The following is a 12,778-nucleotide window of genomic DNA, read 5'->3' on the forward strand; positions in this document are numbered from 1 at the left end:
CTGTTCATTCTATTTTTAAAATAGCTACATTATCGGTCTACATTTATTTAGACTAACATTATTTAAATATTGAGTGCAACTGTGGTTGATTACGTAATTCGGTTGGAACTATATGGGTTGGCGGGTCCCCACGGACATTTTAGTGTCACGGACCTTCAGCTCAGGCAACGTTATCAGCTCCGGTAACGTTAGGAGGAGTTCATAACATCAACATGCAGTGGAAAAGCGGCAATAGTCCCGGTTGGAGTTAGTAAAACACAGTTGTATGTTAGCCTTCTTGGATGTTGAATAAACGCCTATCATTGTCTTTAAACACCCCGCCTCTCAGACTCCCATTTTCTCCTCTGCTAGCTAGTAGCTACGGTAACATTTCATTGACTGTATTAGCTGGCGGGCTACCATAGTTAAAACGTGCGTTGTGTTGTACAAACTGCTAACGCTATGGCAAGATGTGTGTAGGCCTATGTAATGTTAATGGCTATGTTTTTAAATTCGTAATGAAGATTGATTTATATTGCGCTTGTCATTTTTACACAAACTGACTAGCACCTCCAGTGCTGCTGCTGCTGCGCTCACCTCTCCCGGCTCCGTGCCAAATTAATTTTTGAATTTTTTTTATTTGCGCATCCCCTGAACCGTACGATACACAGACGCCCAGAACACGGTTTGAATGCGTATCGTTCCACCCCTAGTTTTAGCTGGATATATATATATATATATATATATTTTTTTTTTATATACAAACTAATAAAAAACTTTATTATTACCGCAAGGGGAAACTGAGTGCCAGCATAAATATAGGACAGACGAGACGAGGACGATAGAAAAGGAAACATATACATCTCAAGGCAGTACAAAGGGGAGAGAACAGCACCATCATAAATAATGTAACAATGTGACTGTACTAGAATATGTTAGTTGTTGTAGACGACGTCAACATATTCACCAACATATTACCACCACCAAATAACGTTACTGTCCTCTTACCGTTCGCCGATGAGACTGGAAGAAAAAGATCCCAATTATTTGAAGGCGATCGCCTAGATCCATTTCCGGTTTGTATGGCGCAATAAACGCCGAAATCATATCGATGATTGCGTTATGGAAGCGATCCATATTTGTCTGGACCCACATAACAAGATATTACTGCCGGAGGAATTTCCTCGACGCACCGATCACAACTTCCGGTTTTGAGAGTGTAACTCGCCCGACCATCCACCTGGCGGCGGTATTGAGGCGTTGCAATCTCATTCAGGGTCCCGCTGCAGCACCGGAGGTTGGCTGGATGAATTATGAATGCCATGGCGAAAAAATTAAATATTGATTAAAAAAACAGCTTACGCCGTTGTTGCCGTTCAACGCATGGCGGCCAAAAACTCGTTTATGGCGACCAATGTGTTAATAAACCTCACCTCAGCAAGGATTCTTAGATGGCTACCTTAAGCAAAGTGCATCCATATAAATGGATTATTAACAGCATGGCAGATACTCACTCTTGTGGCCTCGCCTATCAGAAATAATGTTGCTGGTGTCGTCTTCCTTTTGTGGCCTACGCTCATGAGCAAGTCGGGTCTCCATTCCCAGTCACTTTTTTTGCCCTGTTTGTCTTATTATAATCATTATTCATTTATGTATTTATTTATTTCCTCACCCCTTCTCCGGACACGTACAGGGCGGTACTTTGACGAGATCAGCCAGGACACGGGGAAGTACTGTTTCGGAGTTGAGGACACGCTGAAGGCCTTGGAGATGGGAGCGGTGGAGATCCTCATCGTCTACGAGAACTTAGACACCATGCGTTACAAACTCCTCGTGCACGGGGCAGAGACCATCGGATTAGAGAATGGTACACACACACACACACACACGCTCTGTGTGTCCATTGTCGAGGATCAGAGTTACTGACGGTGGTCTTGTGACGTTCTAATCCGCTTCTCTCTCTCTCCCATTTGTGTTTCAGATGAGAAGACCTTGTATTTAACGCCGGAACAGGAGAAAGACAAGTCTCATTTCACAGACAAGGAGGTGAGGCCTGCTCAGAAAACGACAATCCGTAATCTGGAGAGCCTTTTTTAATTTGTGTTTATTCCACAAACTTGAATTTGGTTCGTCTTGACGTTCCAAACAATCAAATGTCTTACAGAGATGACCTTTTAATCTAGTTTAATTGTGAGGTCCCTGGAGATTCCCACTGCTAATACAGATGTGTTATTATGCACTGGGTGGTTTTAAAGGTCCTGAATTGAATGATCAGAATTGTAGGCCTTAAAGAGTCTTTAAATATGGTTTTGATAGATCTTGAAAATGTATTGGACTTGGAAGTTACTTCTATGTTCCGATAACTTCTCTGTATCATATTTAAATGTGTTTGGGGGTAAATGGCCAGGCTGCAAATAAGCCCCCCTTCCAAATAATTTGTATGAAACTACTACTTTACTACTTCATAGTCATTTTCCTTCATACTTCTTTGCCAGTATGGCTGTGAAATAGGCATTCAATTCTATCCAAAAGGTCTTGAATGTAACTTGTTGGAAACCTGCTGGGACCCTGCATGCTGCTGGAATTAACCCTTTCACTACCACACTACAGGCGGTTAACCTTTCACTACCACACTACAGAAGGTTAACACTTTCACTACCACACTAATCAAATCAAATTTATTTGTAAGGCCCGACAACACACGTTAATGTCCCCATGGGCCGGACACGTCTTCTTTAAACAAGTCAAGAAGAAACATAACAATAAGTCAAGAACACCATAAGGTCCAACAAATTTAAAATAAATGCAAAATGAATGAATGCAAACACTCCCAGACATACCCCACACGAAGGTAAGGAAAAACTCACTAAAACCTAACAATAGGAAAAAATGCACCACAGGCAGTGTGGAGGAGAGAAACCTTAGAAGGGCCATTCAAGGGGGGATCTCCCTTCTTAGATGTCGGTGATAGTAGTGTTGCAGACTGACAGTTGGTAAGCATGCACTCATGTGTGTAGTGAAACTACAGAAGGATAACCTTTCACTACCACTAGGCCTGCCGCGATAAGCAATAAATCGATTAATTGCTGCGATAATTAAAATTAATGCAATGATTTTGACGGGCGCGATTAATTGCTATTTGCGCGTTTGTTTTAATGAGGCGGAACCAGTGCCCCTCAGTCACTGTCCGTGTTGGGAGGCGGGCCGCTGACGTTACTAGAGTACAGCACGGGAGCTCCGTGGGGCAACGCCACATAGACATTTCTCAATAGTGTTGCTCCTTTTAACCAAGTAGCATTATTTGTAGTGTAACGTTAGCTATTTTTAGACCCAAGTAGTTACTCGCTACTGCCCGGAGAAACTGGACTGCTAAATAAAGATGAAAGATCTAGCGTTCGTTGATGCTCATTCAATGCTAACAACATTAGCTACAAACGAAATACAACGTATAGCATAGCTACAAGTACAACACAGAATAACGTTAATACAATTACATGCATCATTGTTTACAATTAACGGGTGGGGCTAGTCAAAGGACTGGACACGGGGACAAGTTAAACATGAATTAATTTATTATAACACTCCGGTAGTTTCGAGTCGTGCTGCAGTGCTTACGCACCACAGCTATTCTATTATATACTGCTTTGACGCTTCCTCCTCATCGTTGATTGCCTGTAGTAGCTGCATCTAACGTTAGTAGCTAACGTTAAAACTAACCTAAAGTTAGTTGTTCACCAACAATTTGTTTTATCATTAGCTCAAAAACATCATATCATTAGCCCAAGTTGTCGGCTCATAGTTTCTGCTTAGGATAATCACAACAATACTTCCGGTCCGGTCGGTGGGCTTCAAAATAAAAGTCTAAACACCGGAAAAGACGGAGCGGTGGGCTTCAAAATAAAAGTTTGGGGAAATAAATTTCAAAAAAAAATTCTCTAACCGGTCGCAATAATATCGCTTATCGCGATATTTTCGGGGGCAATTAATCGCCCAGCAAAATGTGTTATCGTGGCAGGCCTAACTACCACACTACAGAAGGTTAACCTTTCACTACCACACTACAGAAGGTTAACACTTTCGGTCGGGGGAAATGCTGCATATACGTATTTAAAAATTGTTTTTTTATTAATGGGAAATAATTTCACTACTTCTCCAATTAATACTTTAGATGTTTAAGCATAGCAATGCTCTTTTAAGATCTAAGTTAATGTTCTCTTCCTTTTACTTGTTTTTTTTTTTTTTCTTTCTTTTTCATCCGCTCTCTCTGATTTATTGAGGCTCTCTCTTCAGTTCAATACCTTCATATTATTCATGGGTTACTATAAATTACTATAAATTACAAGTTCATATAAAATGTAAGTGATTAAGGCATGACAATTGAAGCTTATTTTTGGTCTTTATTTTTAGTTTATCTCATTTAAATTTTTATTTATTTATTTTTTACGGGTAAGTGGCCAAGCCACAGTCGACATTCTACTTATGGTAGAATTTAGAGTGTTAGATCCTATGGTATACATAGGAATGTTAAGGATAATTGGATCATTCTGGGATATCCGGTGGTGCAAGGGAGAGAGTCATACGCAAAGGTTGTGTTCATGGAACACAATCCTGTACGACTCTCGGTGGGAGGGAAGGGTAGGGGATTTTTATTTGTATATATGTATGTTTTTAAGCTCGGCTCTCAACGGGACCTCACTAGTGGGATGTATATCTAGTATTGCCTCGCACTCTAGAAGCATTACCAAAAATTACAATGCAACATGTATAGACTATGGCTAGTTTGAATATAATGATATGGAACACCGGGGGAATAAATAACCAACTTAAACGCAAAAGCGTGCTCACACTGATGAAAAAAGAACATGTGGACATAGCTCTGCTAAGCGAAACACACATTCTAGGGAAAGACATAGGTAAATTAGCGGACAACATATACCATAATATCAGTCACTCCTCTATTGGTACGAGAACTCGGGGTGTAGCAATAGTCGTTAAACGTAAGTTGAATATTGTACTAAAGGGAGTATGGTCTGATGTAGAAGGTCGGATAACTATAGCTAAGATTGAACATAAGAACAGGAAAATAGCGTTGATAGCGGTATACGCCCCAAATTTGTACGAAGAAGATTTCTTCACTACACTAACCAATGCAATGTTAGACATTCCCGATTACTCATTTATAATAGGAGCGGATTTTAATGCCATCTGGAACCCAAGGATAGACAAATCTTACCTCGCCTTTTCCAGCGAACAAAAGAATTCATCGAAGGCATTAAAGGATTGGTCAAAGATTACAGGTGTAAAGGACTTATGGCGGTTACTTAACCCCACGACCCGAAAGTACTCTTGTCGATCTGCGAGACATAAGACACTATCCAGAATAGATTATGTCTTTGCATCACAGAAACTATTTGATAATTATGAAGTGGAAATGATACCCAACGCACTATCAGATCACTGTTATTTACTCCTTAAAGGTACATTTGGTATACTATCCTCCCGAGCCCCAAGATGGCGATTTAACTCGTTGCTGCTTAACAACAAGGAATTCATTACACAACTCAAAGAAGCTCTTATAGTATTCCAACGGGAGAATGCAAACTCGGTGCAAGACCCCAGAATAATATGGATGTCGGTAAAGGGAATGATCAAAGACTTCACGGATAGCTTTTCCTCCAAAATGCGCAAGAATCAAAACACAAAACTGGATGAGCTGGAAACGCTTTACTCAACGTTATTTAATTCTCTGAAATACAACAACTCAACTCGACTAGAAAATCAAGTTAACGTACTAAAAATAGAGATCAATGACATATACAGACAACAATCGGAAATACAAATACGCAGCACAAGACAACAGCAGTACTCCCATGGTTCCAAACCCAGCCACCTATTAGCCATGCGATTAAGAATTAATGCAACATTTGCAGATATAACTACCATTAGAGCACAACAAGTACTTGTAACAGATCCGGTAAAAATAAACGATACATTCAAAGTATTCTACTCCGATTTATATAAATCAGAAATGACCTTCGATCAAAACAAAATGGACACATTTCTTAATCAAATTATTCTCCCTAAACTTTCAGAGGATGACGCTAAACAGTTAGAAATACCGATCACACTAGAGGAACTCAAGATGGCCATAACCGCAATGAAAAGTGGTAAGGCTCCAGGAAGAGACGGTTTCCCATCAGAAATGTACCTTTCTTGTTGGGACATAATTGGCCCCTTATTACTAAATATGATCTTATACTCAGTCAAAGAGGGGAACTTCCATAAAACCGACAATATTGCACTCATAACAGTCCTCCTTAAAAAAGACAAAGACCCCAACGAGTGCGGTAGTTATAGACCTGTAAGCCTCCTCGGAACAGATATCAAACTGTACTCTAAGGTATTAGCCATCAGATTACAAAAGCATATGACGTCTTTAGTTCACCCGGACCAAACTGGCTTCATAGGAGGCCGCCTGATCACTGAGAACATAAGACGTATACTGCACGTACTTGATGCCGACAAAGAGGATACCATACCTAAGGCGATACTGTCCCTGGATGCTATGAAGGCCTTTGACAGGCTGGAATGGTCGTATCTGTGGGCAGTGCTAGAAAGGATGGGGTTAGGAAAAGGATTCATCGATATGATTAAAGTATTATACAAAGCCCCATCGGCCATGATTATAACAGGCACAATCATCTCCGATATCTTTCCGGTATCGCGCTCAGCCAGACAAGGTTGCCCTCTTAGTCCCGGTCTGTTCAATCTATCATTAGAGCCGTTAGCACAATATATAAGACAATCCCAATCCATAGAACCTATCGTAATCAAGGGCACACAACAAAAAATTTGTTTATATGCGGACGATGTAATATTGTTCATGAAAAACCCCAACACCACATTGCCTCATCTGCTCAAGTTGATTGAGGACTTTGGTGATTTATCGGGATTTAAGATAAATTGGCCGAAGTCGGCTTTCCTTCCACTTAACACCCCTGCAAAAAAAGATACAACCCTCCCAGGACAGATACCGATGGTAAAACATTTCAGATGCTTGGGAGTGGAAATATTCCCTACCATAAGACAAACGGTGAAGCACAACTACACAAAAATCCAAAACAAAATCAAAGACGACCTTGATAGATGGGCAAAACTTAAGAACACAGTACAAGCACGGATATCAATAGTTAAGATGGATGTACTACCTAAAATCAACTTCTTCTGTTCAATGCTACCGTTACCCCCTCCAGAGGGTTACTGGAAAAGATTACACTCCTACACATACAAATTTATTTGGAATAACAAACCACCACGTATAAAAAGATCCACCGCACAGAGAAATAAAGCAGATGGTGGCATGGCATTTCCAGATTTTTTCCTATATTTTAAGGCGTACTCATTAAGTCCATTGACAACATGGTTTGACTCCCAAGCATTAGCATCTTGGAGGAAAATAGAAGAAAACATAGTAGCCCCACATAGACTGAAGGACATAGCATACACTAAACTACCAATCAAGCACTGTGAACGAAAATTTGGCCCCATAATTACTCATGCGATCCGGATATGGCGTGAATCACAAAAAAAAAATCCTAACCCACAAGAATGGCACAACCATACTCCCTTATTCAATAACAATGCTCTCTTAATTGGAAAACGACCTATAAGATTCCCTATATGGGAAAAGCAAGGCATACACTCATTAGGGGATATTTTTAACAAACAGGGTTTTTGTAGTGATAAAGAAATACGCAAAAAATTTAATCTCACCAAGTCCACATGGCTTTTTCACAAACAGTTAGAGCTATGTTTGAAGTCTCACGGTGTTCCATTAGACAGACCAATTGAACACCACAGATACCACAAATTCTTCTACTCAAGAGAGACATCGAGAGGTTTTGTTTCAGAATTTTATCATCAATTACTAACGTCCTCGTATGAAACCCTCCAACTTGACTCTGTCTGGAGGAGGGATATACCAGACCTGGAAAATGACTTTGATTGGCAAGGAGCCTGGGCAAATGTCCGACTTACATCAAGGAACCCGGATCATCAACAAATCAATCTTAACTATATTCACAGGACATACTTGACTCCTATAAGACTGTGCCGAATGGGGCTCAAACAAGATTCCAAATGCACCCAATGTACAAATGGGGACGAAGGGACATTTATGCACATGTATTGGGACTGCTCACCAGTTAAGGCATTCTGGAAAGATGTGACCCAACAAATATCAAAACTCGTATCTTGGAATATACCTGTACACCCCTCGGTATTGCTGTTGAATGATGTTTTTGAGTTTGCAGTGAATCCACAGCTAAAGAGATTGGTTTTATCGGGTATCACAGTAGCCAAAAAGCTGATCGCATCACGCTGGTTTCAACCGGAAAAAATGTGCCGTAAAGTTTGGTTTCTTACATATCTCGATGTAATTTACCATGAAATATCTACAGCAAGAATTCTGGGTCTCAATGAATCCAAAATGTCAATGTGGTTAGAAGTGGTGGAGAGAATAAAAGCTAGCTTATAATGGTAGTGTCTGGTTAGGTGCGAGGGATAGTGGAGGTACTTCTCAAGGTGGGGTCCGGGAGGGGGGGTTTCGAGCTGAGCATATGTATGTAGGTTTTTTTTTTAGATAACAGGTATTATGGGTATATCTTATATAAAACAACTAACCAAAATGTGATCTCATTGGATGTGCCCTGACAATTAATGCTTGTATATCTTATCGTGTGTTGTCATGTTTGTTTATATGTTTGTTTTAAAAAAGAATAAAAAAATAAAATACAAAAAAAAAAAAAGGTTAACACTTTCACTACCACACTACAGAAGGATAACCTTTCACTACCACACTACAGAAGGTTAACCTTTCACTACCACACTACAGAAGGTTAACACTTTCACTACCACACTACAGAAGGTTAACCTTTCACTACCACACTACAGAAGGTTAACACTTTCACTACCACACTACAGAAGGTTAACCTTTCACTACCACACTACAGAAGGTTAACCTTTCACTACCACACTACAGAAGGTTAACCTATCACTACCACACTACAGAAGGTTAACCCTTTCACTACCACACTACAGAAGGTTAACCCTTTCACTACCACACTACAGAAGGTTAACCTTTCACTACCACACTACAGAAGGTTAACCTTTCACTACCACACTACAGAAGGTTAACCTTTCACTACCTCACTACAGAAGGTTAACCTTTCACTGCCACACTACAGAAGGTTAACCTTTCACTACCACACTACAGAAGGTTAACCTTTCACTACCACACTACAGAAGGTTAACCGTCTGTAGTGTGGTAGTGAAAGGGTTAATGTCCGTTTTGATCCATGTCACTGAAACGCCATGTCCTGTGTGTTTCTCTCCAGACGGGGCAGGAACACGAGCTGCTGGAGAGTATGCCCCTGCTGGAATGGTTCGCTAACAACTACAAGAAATTTGGCGCCACGCTGGAGATAGTCACAGACAAGAGCCAGGAGGGCTCCCAGTTCGTCAAGGGCTTCGGAGGCATCGGGGGTAAACCGCCCATTTTACGTTTCACTGGATACGATTTGTTGATTTTTTGAGAACTTTGGATGTTGACATAAAATGACAACGCTACGTACGCAAAACGTCAAACGCTTGACTTTTAGCTCAAAATATGCATAGGGTTGTACTTTCCTAAGCCTATCCTTTTCTACCCATTATCTTAACCCTAACCCCTACCCTTAACCACTCCTTGTCCTACCTGGATAAGGCTACCTGACCCGAGTCCTCAAACTAGGACTAATAAAAATACAGAGGGTTTACGACATGAATACATGTTGCTATGGGGACCGAGTTTACTACATTAATACATGTTGCTATGGGGACAGAGTTTACTAGTTATTGTTGCTCAGCTGATAGAGTTGTGCCCTTCCTGATGGCTTGTCGTACAGAACTTGTAAGTCGCTTTGGATAAAAGCGTCAGCTAAATGACTAAATGTAAATGTACTACATTAATACATGTTGCTATGGGGACCGAGTTTACTACATTAATACATGTTGCTATGAGGACAGAGTTTACTACATTAATACATGTTGCTATGAGGACAGAGTTTACTACATTAATACATGTTGCTATTGGGACAGAGTTTACTACATTAATACATGTTGCTATGGGGACCGAGTTTACTACATTAATACATGTTGCTATGGGGACCGAGTTTACGACATGAATACATGTTGCTATGGGGACAGAGTTTACTACATTAATACATGTTGCTATGGGGACAGAGTTTACTACATTAATACATGTTGCTATGGGGACAGAGTTTACTACATGAATACATGTCGCTATGGGGACAGATAGTTTACTACATTAATACATGTTGCTATGGGGACAGATAGTTTACTACATTAATACATGTTGCTATGTGGACAGATAGTTTACGACATGAATACATGTTGCTATGGGGACATATTTTACAACATGAATATTGTCTGTTCCCAGCAGAGGTATTAGAGGTAGTACTAAGTTACATTCTGTGCACTCATTGCACATTAACCTGAAGTTAAAGCTGCTATAGATGACATTCAGCCACTAGATGTCGCACTAGAGCACCAGCCCGTCATTTACCCAATCATACATGCACGCAACATGTAAACAACGGTTCATTTTGGACCTGCAAACATTTTTTTTAAATAAATTCATTAATCAAAACTTTACTGGGGGGAAAAGCAATACTTTTCCCCCCGCACCTTTCTAAAAGCTCTGTGGGTGTACTTATTATTTAAATTAAAATGTTATCTATAGCACCATTTTAAAGATAAATAAAAAGGTAAGCTCAGCCGGCCACCGCGACTGTCTCGTCAACTAAAAACACACTTCTTCAATCAATAACTCAAATTCAAATAAATATTTAAAAATAACTACTAACCTTCGTACTGTCTTTTACTATTATGCTACTAAGTAATCTTCCTTGCCTATATTACTACCTGCTATGCTAATATGTCTATACTACTATGCACTCAAGACCGAAGCGCTCAAGTTCCACTGTTTGATGAACAATATTACTGACTCGCTGCTGCCAGAGTTGTACCCTTCCCTTCCTACTGACTTGTTGTAACAGAACCTGTAAGTAGTTTTGGATAGAAGTGTCCGCTGATCGACGTAAACGTGAATATTGTGTCTGTCTTTCTCCTCAGGTATCTTGCGGTACAGGGTGGACTTCCAGGGCATGGAGTACCAGGGAGAGGATGACGAGTTATTCGACTTGGATGACTACTAGGTAGTCGGGGACTGATTTTTTTTTTTGGGAGAAAAAAAAAAGCAAAAGCAAACGAATGAATGAAGAAATGAGGAAAGAAAAATGCCACCTCTCTTTTGCAGCAAGTGAGAGGAGGAGCCGAATTCACCATATATATATATATATATATTCCTTATATATATATATGACAAGACACACTCTCCAAAACATACCGGTCGCATAAAACACACCAACATGCACTCACATCTCATATGCGCGCGCGCACACTAAAACTCGGCACAGGCTGAAGAGGAGTGAGATTTTGTTTTTCGATCCAGAGAGGGAGAATGCCCTTCCTGAATAAATCCCTGCCTTAGAGTGCTGGTTCTTTCCCCTAGTTGGATTGGACTCGACTCGTTTTTGTTATTTTTTCTTTCTTTCTCTCTCCTCCCCTCCATTTTGAATGAACACAACAGCAAGCTCCCAGAACCCTCGCTGCCCCCAAACACCCCCCACCCACCACCCCTCTGTCTGAAGAACAACTTTGGACTCACTCCTCTCATATAGAAAAAAAATATATATTTTCCTTTCTTTACTCATCTGTCCTCGCCCCTCTTCCCCTCCTATGCTTTCTCTCTTTCTATTATCTTTTTTCTTTTCTTTTTGCATTTCATTTTTTTACTGGTAACTGCTGCTGTTGTATTTTATGAGAGTGGGGGATTTTTTTTACCTGGGTTTCTGTAGAGAAAGGGGGACAAAGTATTAAATTTGAACTGCTGAAAACCATTGCTACCTCCTCATCGGCTCTGGTCTCAATCCTGTGGAATCTCTCGTCTCCCAGAGGGGGGGGGAAGCAGCTGACCCTTCTCCCCCCACCCCCCATCTCCCATCTCCCACCAGCGAATATGTTCTGATAATCACGTGTGACCATTAAGCTCGACTTAAGTGTATGGAGTGTATTTCAGTCGTCTCATTGGTTTTACAAAGGGGTTCACTGCTTTATATTGACTTGTATTTTAAATTTTAAATGGCAAAAACAAAAAGGATAACATCATTTCTCAGCCAGTAGCGGTTCTCTCTTCCTGTTGAGTCGCTGTGCCAATGCAGATCAGGATTTATATACGCATGGGTTTAAGTTTTTATAAAGATCCCGGTCCGAGTCCAGACTACGGACTCCCTCCTTGATGACATTGGCTTCTCTCCTGAGACGGTCTGTGGCAGCAGCCTGTACAGTTCAGGCAACGGAAGCTTTTCCCCAGAAGCGGCTCAAGTCTGCCAGGGCAGGAGTGTAGTCTGGATGGGGGTTTAGCTATTTTCTACTTTCATTCTCTCCAAATGCACTTAAAAGGTAAGGTTAAGGGGCCCGTTCAGCATGCTTTTAAGAGACCTGAGGTCGCTTTCACACCTATAGCTCGGTTGACTGTGATTTCGGTCCGGCGAGAGCATCCACGCCGCACTCTTGTCGGGCGCGCCAAGCGCTGTAAACGAATGCCACAGGGTGGAAACGGTCACTCGTCTATTGGGACAGCACACCTCCGCGATTGGACTAAATATCAGAGTGAAAC

The 12,778-nt window shown here is 40.9% G+C and overlaps 1 protein-coding gene across 3 annotated transcripts in view; it reads left to right on the forward strand.

The window, feature by feature from the left end:
• LOC311242824 (eukaryotic peptide chain release factor subunit 1) overlaps positions 1-11,999 on the forward strand; it is a 29,379-nt gene extending 17,380 nt beyond the window's left edge. For all 3 annotated transcript variants that reach the window (XM_084331867.1, XM_084331869.1, XM_084331868.1), the window contains 4 exons: positions 1,673-1,846; positions 1,961-2,025; positions 9,375-9,522; positions 11,173-11,999. In XM_084331867.1, the coding sequence (XP_084187993.1) occupies positions 1,673-1,846; positions 1,961-2,025; positions 9,375-9,522; positions 11,173-11,255 (470 nt within the window). In that variant the 3' untranslated portion in view covers positions 11,256-11,999. The remainder of the gene's footprint in view (positions 1-1,672; positions 1,847-1,960; positions 2,026-9,374; positions 9,523-11,172) is intronic.
• The last annotated feature ends 779 nt before the right edge of the window (positions 12,000-12,778 follow it).

Source organism: Notolepis coatsorum (genome assembly GCF_963971535.1).
Source record: "Notolepis coatsorum genome assembly, chromosome: 16".
Classification (NCBI taxonomy): Eukaryota; Metazoa; Chordata; class Actinopteri; order Aulopiformes; family Paralepididae; genus Notolepis; species Notolepis coatsorum.